Source organism: Cnephaeus nilssonii, assembly GCF_951640355.1.
Source record: "Cnephaeus nilssonii genome assembly, chromosome: 17".
In the NCBI taxonomy this organism is placed as follows: domain Eukaryota; kingdom Metazoa; phylum Chordata; class Mammalia; order Chiroptera; family Vespertilionidae; genus Cnephaeus; species Cnephaeus nilssonii.
Window position 1 is genome coordinate 27,070,551 of NC_137088.1, and position 15,301 is coordinate 27,085,851.

Genomic DNA, 15,301 nt, shown 5'->3' on the forward strand with positions numbered 1-15,301 from the left:
GCCCCCCACCCGGGGGGCCACACGCAGGCCCCCCAGACCGCCCAGCTCTGCCCGCAGGGGGGCTGGCAGTTCACCCTCGCCGGCACCCGTCCTGGCCGCCCCCTCTGGACCCCTGACCCCCTGCCTGTCACCCTGCAGTGGCACCGAGACGTCCCTGCGTGTTGTGGGATTGCTTCTGGGTTTGCGGGAGCTCCTCGGGGACAGAGGCTGCCCGGTTCCCTCGGGCCCTCCAGGGTCCGGAGTGGGCACCCCTCCTGGCCGGGCTGTGCAGGGGCCTGAGGAGCAGGGTCGTAAGTGGAGGGCTGAGGCAAGACGAGGGAGCTGGTCAGCTCGGCCCACCTAGGCCGTCCTCCCTGGACCCAGCGCGGCTCCCGCGGAGCGGGCCGTGGCCTCCTGGCTGCAGAGGCCGCGGGCGCTCACTGTTCGAGAAGCTGCCTGGGCGGCGGGCTGGTGGCGTGTCAGAGGCTCTGGGGAAGGAAGGCCCGGCCATCAGCTGGCTCTGTCCCTGGGCTGGGGCTCCTGCTGGCAGTGCCTGGTGGCACCTCCCTAACAGACCGGCCCCATGCGGTCAGGGCGGCAGCCGGACCTCGGGGATGCCGGGTGCTTCCCCTGAGTTCCGGGGTCACAGGTTCTCGGCCTCTCCCGGCATCTCACCTCTGCCCTCTGTCTCCCTCAAGGCTTCCTCCTGACCTTGGCGCTGACCGAAGCTCTGGCGTTTGCTGCCCAGGAACCATCTCCCAGGGAATCTCTTCAGGTCCTGCCTCCCGGCACCATGGTGACCCCACCGCTCAGCTCCACCAGTCGCTCCGCCCTGGTGGCCACCCCCTCCAGGGTGACCTTGAGCCCCCGTCCCGATGGGCCCTTCTCACAGGCCGAAGCCGCCGTGGCAGCAGCAACAGCCTATCCAGAGGGACACCCTCCTGCAAACACCGCCTCCACCATGATGGCCACAGCCACCGCCCGCCATGCTGACGGCCCCCGGAGCACAGGGCCCCTTCCTGCCGCCGTGGCCACCGCCACCTCCCGCCCAGAGGGCCGCCCCCCGGGGGAGGCTGGGCCCACCATCCTGCTGACAAAGCCGCCTGCAGCCACCAGCCGCCCCAGCCCAGCCCCCACCCGGGGAGCCACACGCAGGCCCCCCAGACCGCCCGGCTCTGCCCGCAGGGGGGCTGGCGGTTCACCCCGCCCCGTCCTGCCCGCCCTCGGGGGCCCCTCGGGAAGGAAGGAAGGCCCGCGGGGCAGGAACCAGAGCTCCGCGCACCCGGGGCAGGAGCAGCCCCCGGCGAGAGCCTTTCCGGTCTTCAGAGGCAACGCCACAGGGTCCGCGGAGCCCGAGCCCCCCACCCGCCCCCCCTGGAATGACTCCTCCTCGCCACAGACCCAGACGGTGGCCGCAGCCACGGCGCCCAGCAGGACCACACGGGCGCCGGGCACCACCCCGTCGGGGCGCACGGAAGCCACGTCGGGCCTCAGAGCAGACCAGGGGGGTGGTCCTGCCCTCACCAGCCCGGGAGGGCAGCCGGACGCCGCCACAGCCTCGGGCGCCCCCGCCAGCCCACAGCCTGCCCCAGTGCCTTCTCTGCGCCCTCGCGGCGACCCCCACGACAGCCCCAGCCGCAGTGACTCCTGGCTCACTGTCACCCCTGGGACCGGCAGGCCTCTGTCCGCCAGCTCGGGGGGCTCCAGGGCCACCCCGGGGCCCACCCAGGCTGCCTTCGATGCCAGCGTCTCAGCCCCTCCCCAGGGGCTTCCTCAGGGAACATCCTCAGCGACACCCTCCGCCCCGCAGGCCCCAGCTCAGCCCCCCGGGGCCTCAGAACGCACTGTCTCCCCAGCCGAGGAGGAGGCCGTGGCCGCCCCCAGCATGACCGCCCGGCTGCCCCGTCCTCTGTCCACAGCGGCGTCCACGGCCACAGGGAACTTCCTCAACCGCCTGGTCCCCGCGGGGACCTGGAAGCCGGGCCCGGCCGGGAACATCTCCCACGTGGCCGAAGGGGACGCGCCCCAGCACAGAGCCACCATCTGCCTGAGCAAGATGGACATTGCCTGGGTGGTCCTGGCCATCAGCGTGCCCATCTCCTCCTGCTGTGAGTGCCTGGCCCTCCCCCCACCCCCTCCTCCTCTCCCTCCTCCACACCAGCTTGCCCGTCCCCAGAACCCCCTGGCCCAGGTTGGACGGTCCCCACCAGGTGGGCGGCAGAGCTGTTCAGAATCCCAGGAAACAGGTGGCATGACAGGGATCGTGGTTCTCCCTGCCCCCGGTCCTCGGCTCTGCCAGCCACAGCTCGATGCCCGCTGGTCCTACAGGCACCGCTCCCAGGAGCGGGGAGGACCCCGCAGGGAGTCCAGTGCACCCTGCACGTTGCAGGAAGAAACGCCGAGCCGGGAGGCGATGTGGCTCACTCGAGGCCCCAGGGTTAGTGAGAGGCAGGCGGGGAGAGGGCCCACAGCGCCTGTCTTCCAGTCCAGTGCCCCTGCCATGGCACCACCCGGCCCTCCAGGGTCACCTGTGACTGCCTGTAGTGACGTGGCAGCGAGGAGCCTGGGTGAGACTGGGCACTTGGCAAATTCCAGCAGAGCCCTCACCCCCTCTCGGACATCCCTTCCACATTCCTTCCTGTCTGCCCTCTCCTCCCGCATCTCTTCCCCTCCTCTGTCTCTCTTCCCCCACCAGAGGAGGGCAGAGCAGCGGAGGTCTTGCAGGAAGTTGTCAGCCCTGGCAAACACAGTGCCTGTGGCCAACGGAGGCCACAGTCACCTGCGAGCTGCGCCATTCGCTCCCCCCCGTTCTGTGTGTTCACGGTGGTGTGAGCTGGATGCCGCGTGGACCTCACCCCTGTCCTCGGCTTCCACGGGCGTTGGTGGGGAAGGGCTCTCCCCAGGTGACCGGCACTTCCTTGCTGCTGCTTTCCGCCCCCCTCCCCCACCCCGGTGTCTCCATAGAGAACCTGATGCCATCACTCAGGACCGAGGGCTTCCTGTATGTCTTCGCCAGGGGCTTGATCCGAGATTCTTAGTCTCTCTGATAACCTCACAAGAATGCTCACTGACCTCAGCCCCACCCCACCCACCCCACACAGCTACCATCCGGCCTCCCTCTGAACCCCCCGGGCGAGGAACCCCTGTGTGCTCACTCGTGGGACAGCCGTTCTCCCTCGGGTTGTTCCCCTGCTCTCTTGGGGGCCAGAATTTGCCTCCTTGTAATTTTCACTCCATTTCCTAAGCCATGCCCTCGGAAACCACACAGAACCAGTCAGTCTGCCAGCCCCACAACATTGGAAATGGCTCTCAAGGCCAGTCTTCTCTTTTCCCAAGCCGCTCGCCCTGTTCCTGCAGGTCCCTCCATGGGCGGCATGGCCCCGGCCCGGCCCCCATCACGGCCCCTCCAGTGGCCTCCGGCCTGTCCCAGCCCCCAGAAGGGAGAGGACAGCGTCCCACGTGCCCAGCCACACAGAGGGCCGCGGTGGTCCTTTGTTCAGGCAGCGCATCCTGGCATCGGCGTTGTGGGTTGTGCTGACCGTCACGTCTCAGCCTGGGCTCACCCGCTCTAGAGGAGCCCGGCCCAGAACCTTCACACAGAGGAGGCCGTAGGCAGGTCGTCTGGCCATCAGGGCAGGAGTGTGTGCCTCTAACACGGCATGGTTTCTGCTTGGCACTGCGCTGCAGCCAGATCTGTTTAGCCTGGATTCTGGATCCTCTCCAGGAGCTGCCGCTCCGGCTCTCTGTCTCCTCCCCGTTGGAAAGCAGAGCAGACTTCCCCGTCAGGGTGAGCCGCCTGTCTGCTCAGGGACCCAGGTCACAGAAAATGAACATGTTTGCAGGTTGCAGGTTTTATTGTTTCATTAGGCAGCTTTATCATCGCTCATGGAAACACACGTGTGTTCTTTTCTTTTTTCCTTAATCCTCACCCGAGGATATGTTTATTGATTTGAAAGAGAGAGAGAGAAACATCAGTGCGAGAGACGTTGATGTGAGAGAGAAATATCAATCGATTGCCTCCCGTACATGCCCAACCAGGGATCGAACCCACAACCAAGGCATGTGCTCTGACTGGGAACTGAAGCCACAACCCTTTTGGTGCACGGGACGACGTTCCAACGAACCGAGCCACACCAGCCAGGGCCACATGTATTCTTAAAACTGATGGTCCGCTTCTAAAACGGAAGAATGAGCCCTGGCCGGTTGGCTCAGGGGATAGAGGGTCAGCCTGCAGATGGAAGGGTCCCAGGTTCGACTCCGGTCAAGGGCGTGTACCTCAGTTGCAGGCTCCTCCCTGGCCTTGGTTGGGGTGTGTTCAGGAGGCAACCAATTGATGTGTTTTTCTCACATTGATATTTCTCTCTGTCTTTCCCTGTCTCTTCCTCTATCTCTAAAAACAATGGAAAAATATCCTCGGTGAGGATTTAAAGAAAACACACACACACACAAAGAATGACAATGAGAAACTATTGCACTATTAGCCAATAAATAATTAATCATGGTCATAGTAGGAAGTAACCACCTTGGAGACAGCTTTCTGATTTTCCATCCCTCACATGTGCCCAGAGGCTCTGGTTTACAAAGCGAGTTCCCGTTATTTTTAACCATTCCAGCCTTAAGACAGACTCGCCAGAGGAATAAAATAAAGACAGAAACAAACACGCTGGGCGAGGAACACCCCTACGGGTGGGGAGTACGTCACCAGGTGAAGACTTCCCCGGGGCCCCAATCGCACGTGAGTCCGCCCAGATCTGGTGGTGGAGTCTGTCTGTCTGATGGGACACGCTATCTCCCGAGGGCCCCTTGTGTGCCAGGCACTGGGCCAAGCCCTGGGCAGTCAGCGATGTGTGCTGTGCTCCCCCGTCCGGAGCCCTCTCCCCGCCGGCTTCCTCTTTGCCTGGGCTGGACAGCAGGAGGAGATCTAGCCTTTGCCCCTCCAGGCCACACCTGGGCTTTGCCACGCTAGTCCTCTTGCTGTGTATGCGTGTGAGAGCAGAGCAGATCTTACCGCAAAGCCAGGAACCCCGGGAGCTGCCTAAGCCGTGCATAAGCACGTCGGCCACGGCACACGCAAGGACACCGCCTGGCACAGCACCTGCAGAACACTTCTGGCACAGCCTTCAGGCGCTGGGGCTAGGACAGGTACTTGGTCACGGATGATACGCACCTGTGTTCAAGGCGGACCCTGTAGCCCCGTGGACCTCTGACCCCACTTCCTTAGGCATCTGTCCTGCATTTCCACTCCCCTGAGCTCACTCACCAAGGCTCCTGCCTCGGCCTTGGCGGCCCTGGCTGCCTCCACACACAGCTGCTGTCCTCAGTCATGGCCCCGACTTCTCAGGGTCATCGTTCACCTGGGAAGGCCCAGGGGAGAGGAGCATTAAGAGAGAATACTTGTTCCTGCAGGACGCTGTGCTCTTTCAAAGCCTAGGTGCGTGCGGATGCAGACTGTTTTCATGGCTGCACCCCAGGCCGAGGGCTCTGTCTCGGACCTTCCCAACGCCGGCATTTATCCGAAAGCCCACTCGGCAGCCTCTCAAGAAGGGCCCCCTACGTGGCCATTTGACGGGTACCTCAGGCAGTGTGGGTGGTAGGCAGGACCAGGCATAGATTCTCTCACATCTGGCTTTTCAGTCCGGCCCTGGCCCTGCTTTTCTCCACCCTCCAGAAGCCAGACTCCAGATGGCGGGGACCCCTGAGCAGATGGGTGGGTGACTCCCCTGCTCTGGCAGAATCAGGGGGCAGTCTCAGCAAATCTCAGGCCTGCCCAACAGGGATGTCACCAGTTCCCTGCCCGCCCAGGTCGGAGCCCCACCATCAGCCAAAGGACAGGTGAGCCAGCCAGAGACGGCCACACAGGGTTTCGGAGGGCTGAGGAGTGGGGTGGATGGATCCAGGCCTCCCTGGGCTGGGGCAGGGAGCCATGCGGCTCCTGAGCTGGTCTCTGCTGCCACCATCAGGGCGCACAGTCCACCACCTCCCGCCGGAGGCTCTGGGCCTGGTGCTGCATGGACCCTCCCTCGCCTGTCAGCCCTCTGGGTTCTGTGTCTCTACCAGGCTTCCTGGCCTGCACATGCCACATCCAGTCCTGAGAATGTGGAAGGTGAAAAGCAGCTGCGCATGCTTTCATCACCAGCCCCGGTGTGCGGCCGTGGGTGCCTTGCCCCAGAGCGTCCGCTCCCTCCCACCGTAGGGTCCGTCACCGGAGCATCCGTGCAGGGTTCACCGACCACATTGGTGTGCACAACGTGGCTCGTGGCTGTCTTAGTTGTTCTGAGAATGGTAGTCAAGTCCGAATGTGTGTGTACCTTTTGCCACAGAAGATCAGGGCGAGAAGGAAGTGTGACCTGGGAGGCTTCTGAGGTGAACAGGGAGGGAGCAGCCTTTGGCAAGGCAGGGGTGTCCAGGGGTGTCCTCAGCTGACCGGCGTCATGCCCAGGCTCTCAGCGCTGCTCCGTGCTGCTCAACCAGCGCCCCCTGGTGGGGACCTCCTGGGCTTCCTCGGGCATATTCCCTCGGGCCAGGGTGGGGAGTCAGGCAGTAAGTCCCCAGCCTGGCTCCCCCAGGTCCATGGCCTCGTCCAGTCTGGCCGCCTTCCACACGCTGAGGCCTCCCCTGGACCTCCCCCCTCAGCCTCCAGTGGGGAACGACTGCCCACAGCCTGGCTCATCGCACTCCTGATCTCCCCTTCCCTCCAGGGCCCGGTTAGTCATGTGCACAGTGAAGGGGTCAGCCTGTCAGCGCTCCCTGCTCTCTCATTTCCTAACTTTAATCTGCATGGACCGCTAGTGAGGAAGCCTGGGTTGGGAAGACTTGGCTTGGGGACCAAACACACCTGGACATCATCCCAGCTCCCCACTCGCAGCCGGTGAACAAGTTACTTAACCCTTGGTCCAGTGCCTTCTCCCCTGAAACACAGGGCCGGTGTTCCCTGTTAGTCCGGGGCCTTCGGGAGGCCGACACCAAAACGGGGTTAGGCCTCAAGAGGTGAAATATAAAGGGGCGGGGCTGGAGCGCAGGGAGAGCCTCGGGCTGCCTGCGGAAGCAGCGTGAGAGCCCAGCTGGCGTGGCTCAGTGGTTGAGTGTCGGCCCATGAACCAGGAGGCCACGGTTCAATTCCAGGGCAGGGCACATGCCCAGGTTGCGGCTCGATCCCAAGTAGGGGGTTTGCAGGAGGCAGCCGGTCAATGTTTCTATCTCTCTATTTCTCTCCTTTCCTCTCTCTAAAATGAATTTTTAAAATATTTAAAGAAGAGGGAGGGAGGGCTGGAGGAGGAGTCTTGGGCAGTAATGCAGTTTGAAGGACCAGTGGAGTCCTCAGGCCACGGGGCGTCCCTGTCCTGCCAGAGCAGGCCTGCCCCGGTGCCCGCCGCCGTCCGTCGTGGCTGGGAGCAGCCGGGGAGCACGGCCTCGGCACCGACGCAGTGACGGGTCCCGGGGCAGCAGCTGGGCCACCCCCCGAGCTGAGCTCCCTCAGCAGGGGATCTGAGCGCAGCATTTTCGTGGCTGCCGCACCCACTCCAAAGAGACGACGCCTCTAAGGCCCATCGCAGGGCCTGCGTGGAGAAGGTGCTCCGTGCGTGGCAGTGGTCGTGTGGCAGGTACGGTTCATCCTGCTGTCGGGATTTGCTGTGCCTTCTCCATCAGGCCTGGGAGCACGTTTAGCAGGTGTTCGGGAAGGTTGAGTCCTCAGGGAACCAGCAGGAGTTCGTTTTCATTTCCTGTCACACAGTGAGCCTGTCCCTGGAATCGTGCCTCCCCCTCAACCCCCTCAACACAGGGCCCAGGGCTCCTTCCTGCCACACGTCTGACAGGTCCGGGATGATGCCCACGGCGCTCCCAGGAGGCCCAGAGCACTTGCTGAGTGCGCCTCCACTTTAGAACGCGAGGACGTAGAGATCGTGGCGTCCTGGGGAGTCTTCCCAGCTGTTGCCTTTGGAGTGGAGCAGTTGGAGCTTCTAACTGAACCGGAAGGGGGTGGCTGGCACCTGTGTTTGCACAGGGCTGTGTATGTACAAAGCGCCTCGTGTGCTAAGGTGCGTCCCCTCCAGGGTCCAGGGCAAGATGGAGCAGCAGGCATCAACCCGAGGGTCACAGAGACCTGGGTTCAAGTCCCAGGAATAAGCTGGGTGAGCAGGGCCCATTGTGTTAACACCCAGGAGCTTCCGGCTCCTCTCCTGGACCTGGGGGGGGGAGTAACAGCTTCCTCAGCAGCCGCTTTGTGGGTTAAATTGGGCAGTAAGGCACCCAGGTCAGCGCTGGGGATACGTCAGAGACGCCTCACGTCTGAGCTGTACTTTTCTTTCCTGGATGGAAGGCCAGTCGCTGAAAGAACGAGAGTTCTAAGCCGCAGGTGGAGCCTTGGCCTTGAGCCGCCCATGGCCTTGAGTCACGCAGCCCAGATTTCATCCTAGGTCTCTGTCGTGGAGGAAGCCGGGAGAACGAGGAGACTCTGTGACTTACGCACCTGTTGCATGTCAGGCAGCACGCTAGGCATTTGTATTCATGGTCTCTAACTTTCCTTACAGTCCTGTGAGGCCCCGGTAATCAGCTTGGTGAAGTGACTCACCTAGTCTAACCCCTGGCAGAGCCAGGCTTGAACGCAGGTCTCTGGACTCCAAGCCCACACTCTGTCTGTCGCCAGGCCGGCTCCCATTGTGGCAGGGAAATGCGCCTGAGCAGCCCTGGGAGCCGCTGAGAGAGATGCAGTCAGGACGGGAGCACTGAAAACACATGAAGGAGAGAGAGGTGGGAACAGAACCCCCTGCTCCAGCCCTCAGGCCGCCCCCCCAGGGCCACCCTTCCCACAGGACTCAGGGCGGGAGGGGTCAGGGGACCGAATTCTGCAGCCTGTGCCGGCCCAGGTTCACAGCCTGGCTCCACGGCAGCCTCGCCCCTCCCTACCCTCTCTGTGGCTGCTGCCAGCTTGACTCCCCCAGGCTATTGCACACCCAGTCCCAGGGGCAGGTGGGAAGCAGGGACAGGGAAGAGCAGAGACAGCAGAAACAGGGAGAGGGGACCTGGGGACTTGCCCCGGGCCTGCCACTCACACCTGTGACCTGCGGCCGGCCAGCCAGGTGCTCTGGCCATGGCTTTCTCATCTGTGGAGTAAGGCGGTGCCCTAAGTTAGCAGCTTTTCAGGCTGCGTTCTACAGCTTCCCCCAGCCCCATTCCCTTCAACCAGTTGAAGAAAGGACTCTTCAGAAGGAAGGGCGGGAAGGAGGAGGAAACGCACAAGTTTTAAAAAGTCCATACCAGCCAGGCTAAAATTTCTTATAGCTCAGACATTTCCTTCATATTTTAAAACCTTTTAAGGGGACCCAGAAGGATGGTGATTAAAAGAATTAAAGTCTTCCTGATCAAAGCAGGTTGGATGGCATGGAAACTTGCCTGATCTCTGGAGGTCTCCTCAGGTTGAGACGGCAGCTGGGATGAGAGCTACAGAATTCCTGCATCCAGGAGAATTCCTCCCACAGAGGGCTGGGCGTGGGCCCTGAGGTCGCAGCTGTGTGGGTGCCAGCTTCTGCAGCTGCCCCACACCCTGGCGCACACAGGCTCCCTGGTGCTGGCCAGTTGGCTGCTGTGGACAGAGATGGTCCTCTGCTGCCCCCTGGTGGCCATTGTCACCGTGGGTCCAGCCTCTGGGACAGCTCAGCTTAGGGTGGTTGGCACCTCCCCAGCACAGGTGGTTGGCACCTCCAGGATGTTGGGTGCATCCTGCCCACCCCTGGCCTGGAGCTTCAGCCACCTTACAGGCCCTGGTGATGGCAAACCTGGGCAGGAGATGCCCGGTCTTCACTTACGGGCTTCTCCCCAAGAGGGATCCTGTCACCCTTGGCATTGCATCACCTGTTCCATGTGGGAGCCTAGACAGCCATCCCAGCTCTCCCACCACAGAAGCCTCCCTGTGGCCCCAGTCACTCTGTCACCTGGTTCATCAGCAACATCCAAACGTATTCCTCCCTCCCTGGGGCCCCCGCGTCTCAGAGGTTGGACAGACAGGTTGCACGTCAGGCTGTGGCACGTAGAGCCCCACCAGGCCCGAACGTGCTGCCTCAGCCTTCAGAGTGTCTGTGAGGCAGGATCACGGACAGTGAGCAGCAGGCATTGGAGTCCGGGTGTCAGGGTTCGCTCTCGGCCGCCTGTGGGGATCCAGGGCTCATCTGGCTCTGCCCCGCTCTCTGCCCCCCGCCCCTCATCAGTCCAGCAGAGCCACTCAGAACACACGTGCCTTCTCTGCAGCCACGCTCTCCTCCCACCGAATGAGCGGGGCCTTTTCTTGGAGCAGACTCCAGGAGTGGCGCTGTAGTGCCCACAGATAACTGAAGTTACAGCCCAGCCTCCTGCCCACGGCCTGTGGGCACAGCCCTAAACACCGCTCTGACATCTCCTGCCTCTCCTCCACACTCACCCCACTCCAGCCATGCCAGTCTTTTCTCACACATCAAGCTTGTCCCTACCTCAGGCCCTTTGCACATGCTGTTTTCGCTACCTGGAACACATTGCCTCCCTTCCCCCGCATTCTCTTTATAGCTCTCGTTCACCTCCTAGGGAAGCCTTCCGTGATGACTGAAGCACTCTCTCCCCCAGCTCACCTCCATTCTCTCTCCCTTCGCCCTGTTTTATTTTTCTGAACAGTTGTCACTATCTATATTTACCTTATTCATTCATTGTTTTATGTATATATTGTCTGGACCCTCCATACACCCCTAGAAGGGAAGCTTACGAAAGCAGGGATCCTTGTCCTTCCTCCCCAGCACCTGGCACAAGGCACTGAGCACACGTAGGTATTTGTTGAATGAGCACAGGAGTGAATTAATGGGGTCGGTGGCGGGCTGGGTGGCCATCACCGCGCTCCTGGGGACTGGCCTCGGTCACTCGGGAATGCTGCTCCGCGCTGGTCCCCCTCCCCCTCTAACGCGGACTCTCTCCACAGCTGTCTTGCTGACCGTGTGCTGCCTGCGGAGGAAGAAGAAGGCGGCCAACCCGGAGAACAACCTGAGCTACTGGAACAACGCCATCACCATGGACTACTTCAACAAGCACGCCGTGGAGCTGCCGAGGGAGATCCAGTCCCTCGAAACCTCTGAGGTACGGAGCCCCGACCCAGGGGTGCCCCTGGAGGTGCTGGCCCCACAGCCCCGAGAGCCGCAGGCTCCAGAGAGAGCTGTGGAGGGAGCATCTGCGTTTCCAGGCGCCTTGCTCCTCGGGGCATGGTCCCCGGCGGCAGCAGCACAGGAGGCTCCAGCCCCGCCCAGCCTGGGATCAGGGTCTGCCCTTCAGCGAGAACCCCAGGTGCCTCGTACACATGGTAAAGCTTTGGAGTCACTGTCCCTGGGAACAAGCCAACAAATATTCGCAGAGGACCCGTGTTCCTGTCCGGGGGCTGTGGAGATGAGAGCTTGCTCTCAAGGGGCCCAGATTCCAACGTGCTTGGGGTCTGAGCCTCATGCATCCTTCCAAAACAAAGCAGACTAGGGGAGATGCAAGAGGCGTTACAGCGAGCTGTGGGCACCCGAGGAAGTCTGCACAGGGGACTTAGCAGGTGTCCCAGCAAGGGACTTAGCCGAGGCAGGTGGCGAGGGTGTGGGGTGTGGCTGAGGGGCATTTGCCCAACACGGACCTGGCTGGCCGGCGAGAGAGCTGGGCTTGGGACCCAGGTCTCTGGCTTGGGCGCTGTGCCCTTTCCACTCTGCAGGGAAGGTGGGTAGAGGCCAGGGTGCAGCAGGATTGGCAGGTGGATGGGCATGGTCTTGAATGGGCCTGAAGGGACTTTAGTCGTGGGCAGCAGAGGGTCACTGAAAGTTCTGAGTTTTGTGTGACCTGGTTTTAGGACGAGGCAGAGGCTGGCCCCGCTTTGAGTGTGGGCTGCAAACCCCTGAGCTCTAAATTCCTCCTATTCTCTCTGCAAAATTGGCCCATGAAAACCGAAGGGGAAAGGCAGTGCTTGTGCGCGTACTACGGGAAGGCCAGGCGTCTCCCCGGCCCCGAGCGCAGGCCACCGTGGGCACAGCCAGAGGCCCTGACGCGGAGGCTGCCGATCGACACAAGCTCGGGGTTGCGCACGAAGCTCAGTTTGGGTTCAGAGTGAATTTTATCGGCTTCCCTCCCGGGAGGTCTACTCCCCTCTTTGTGCTTCGTGCGGGGGTGGGGAACGTCCGGCCCACAGGCCCTACAAGACCCTGGAAATCATTTGCCCAGGCGTTAGGGGTGAGTTAATCAAATGTTTGACTAAATATTGCAGGCTGGGTTTTTTTTTCCAATATATTTTATTGATTTTTTACAGAGAGGAAGGGAGAGGGGTAGAAAGTTAGAAACATCGATCAGCTGCCTCCTGCACACCCCCCACTGGGGATGTGCCTGCAACCAAGGTACATGCCCTTGACCGGAATCGAACCTGGGACCCTTCAGTCCGCAGGCCGACGCTCTACCCACTGAGCCAAACCGGTCAGGGCCAGGCTGATTTTTACGTTGATAATTTTGTAGGACCCGCAAATGATGTTTGGATGTAGGATCCAAATGGCCCATGGCAGAAAAAAAGGTTCCCCACCCTGAGCTAGAGCGATGCCACCATTTGTCCCGCCTCCCTGGGCACGCGTGTGCACCGCAGACCACCCACAGTGATCATGGGTCACAGGGTGTGCTCACTGCCTCCGAGCTGCCCGCTTTGGAGGCCGCCAGGAGCGTTGCCCAAGCACATTCGCGGGTGCCGGCCCCCTTAGGGTGGACGAAAGCCGCCGAACACACGTCCCGGCCATGCGAGCACGTGATGCCCAGAAGGTGCTGGGGAACTTTTCCAAGCTTGCGTTCCTCTTCCCTCCTTCCCACCTCCTCCCTTCTCTTCTTTCTTACCTTAGCCGCTTCCTACATACCTTTCTCCTTTTCACGCAGAGAAAAGTCTCTGGTTCCCCTGGGCGGGCACCTGCTTTGTGAGACTGTAAAAGGACAAGCCGGGTCCAGCCCCACAGTCCCTCCGCAGCTCAGCCCGAGAGCCCCGGAGAAGGCTCTGCCCACTGACATGCCCCATCGTCCTTACTGAGAGGGCTGGCGTGTGTCACCTTCAGGTGGGCACTCAGCCAGTTCCCGGCGCTCAGGGAAATTCCCGTCATCAGAGAAGACATTTCACCAACAAATGGCCTCTCGCTCCCTTCATCTCTTTATTCTCCATAAAGCAGCACATATTGCTCAAAATTACATGTTTTACTTAAAAAGAAACTTCAGAGAATTCACTGTGGCCTCCGAGAGAGAAGACATGCAAGGAGGTCTGTCTTAGACCAGTCAGCCCCGAGCCTGCGGCTCAGCCTCTGCCCTGGAACCGCCCGCAGGGCCTGAGGCTCCACCTGTTTAGAACTGGAACAAGCGAAGCCTTTTCCCCTGAACCAGTTCCCCAGGCTGAGTCAGTACAGCCGTCCCGTGGCCCACGGGTGCGTGCAACCCTGGGTGGTGGGGCCACAGCCCTTCAGACGCCCAAGCCCTGGAGGGCCTGTTCCCACTCCTGGGCTGTGGAGACAGACTGAGTTGTCCACTTCCACCTACAGTGCATCCCACAGAGATCCAGACCCTCCGCACATCCAGTTCTGCAAGAAGTGGGGCCAGGATTCTGACCTGGCTCTGGGAGGACTCAGGAGGGGGGCAGTTAGCCCGTGGAGGCTCTGACATGGGGGAGGCAGGACAGGAAAGAGGTGGACTAGTGTGGGGTGTGTCAGGGAGGAAAAGCAGCAAGGTCTCCCAGAGGTCTGTGAGGGAGAGGCAGGAAGAAGAGTCTGTGGCCCCAGTGGACCACAGTTTGCCATATGGTGTGTGTGTGGAGCATGGTGAGCTCGCTCAGACTTCGACGAGGAGAGCAATCCCATCTCAGAAAGCTGAGGTGGGGGTGACTCCAGAAGCAGGAAATGTTTTTTGAAGCCGCTGTAAAACCCGAAAGAGCAGGGAGGGCTCTGCACCTCGGCACTGGCAGGGAAACGGATGAAAAATGTTTATCCGCAATCGGTGGGTCCGTTTCTGTAAGAAGGGCCACCCGGTGAGCCCTCCCAGCTCACGCCATCTCCTCCCTGTCTCCCCAGGACCAGCTCTCAGAGCCGCGCTCCCCAGCCAACGGCGACTACAGAGACACGGGGATGGTCCTCGTCAACCCCTTCTGCCAAGAAACGCTGTTTGTGGGGAGCGATCAGGTATCCGAGATCTGACCGCAGCGCCCTCGCTTTGCCATGCCCTACCTTTGGGCTCTAAATCATAAATATACAAATATATATTATAAATATAACCTTTGTGTAACCCTGACTGAAGGAGAAACATTTTCAGCTTTTTCTTTCCTAAGAATTGTCAACACCTTTTTTATAAGTGTGGTTTAAAAAACAACTTTACAGAACGACCCGTGGCTTTATAAAATAAAGGTATTTCTAAGCAAAGCAGTTGCACCGATTGCTTCTCTTCATAACTGTCCTTGAGCCCTCGCGGGTCCCAGCAGCCCGGGCAGTGAGGGAATGTCACGTGCGTGGCCCCCGAGGATTCTCAGAGCTCAGGTCCGCTTGAGTCCATGTGTCCCCGGCCGCCCCTACACCAGCGCAGGCACCTGGGGGAGAGGACAGCAGAGTCATCCCTGAAGCAGGAAGCAGACGGGCACCCGCCGCCGAGGAGCCCCTGGCGCCTCACACAGGCACCACTGACTGAGGGTAACCCCTCTGAGCAGGCCGGGGACCCCCGAAGTTCACCGGGCATCCTGAGGCCACGGCCCCCTGACACCACACAACGGGACCCTGCCTTTCCCTGGTGAAGAGAGGCACCCGCCCGCCTCCCGGCAGCACCCACGTCTGCGGCCCACACTGTGCCTTCCTCCGGAGAGGGTGCCGATGCGGACCCGCCCGAGCTGGAGGCTGCTGGCCCTTCCTCCAGCATCACATGGCCAAGGGGGCTCAGCTTCTAGGGGTTCAGCTTCGTTTCTCAGAAGGCCACCGGAGAGCGCCCCTGAGGAGGCGCTGACGTGAGAAGCCTTGACGCTGTAACTTCTCAATCGTCCTGCGGTCTTACGGGAACGAAATGGCCAAAGCCATCGCTTGGGAGAGGGACCATCCCATCCTCCTCGGCACTGACACCCGATTGGCTGTCAGCACATGGACTCGCCACCCGGCTCTCATTTCCATTTCCCCTCCTCCCCTCCCCCCCGCACTGCTCCCTCCCTCCGTGGGCAGCCTCCCCGACCCACACTGTGGGTGGCAGACCCTCGGAGACACGCGGGCTTCTGCATTCTCTCCCTCTTAGGTAGGGGCTGGGCCGGGAGATTAATGCTGGGACACTTCCTTTCTCTAAAAGAAAAATAGTTTGA

The 15,301-nt window shown here is 61.2% G+C and overlaps 1 protein-coding gene across 2 annotated transcripts in view; it reads left to right on the forward strand.

Moving 5' to 3' along the window:
- The window catches only part of TMEM108 (transmembrane protein 108), a 292,280-nt gene extending 278,036 nt beyond the window's left edge, over positions 1-14,244 (forward strand). For both annotated transcript variants that reach the window (XM_079795721.1, XM_079795720.1), the window contains exons 4-6: positions 678-2,087; positions 10,916-11,070; positions 14,043-14,244. In XM_079795721.1, the coding sequence (XP_079651847.1) occupies positions 678-2,087; positions 10,916-11,070; positions 14,043-14,165 (1,688 nt within the window). In that variant the 3' untranslated portion in view covers positions 14,166-14,244. The remainder of the gene's footprint in view (positions 1-677; positions 2,088-10,915; positions 11,071-14,042) is intronic.
- Positions 14,245-15,301: the final 1,057 nt, after the last annotated feature.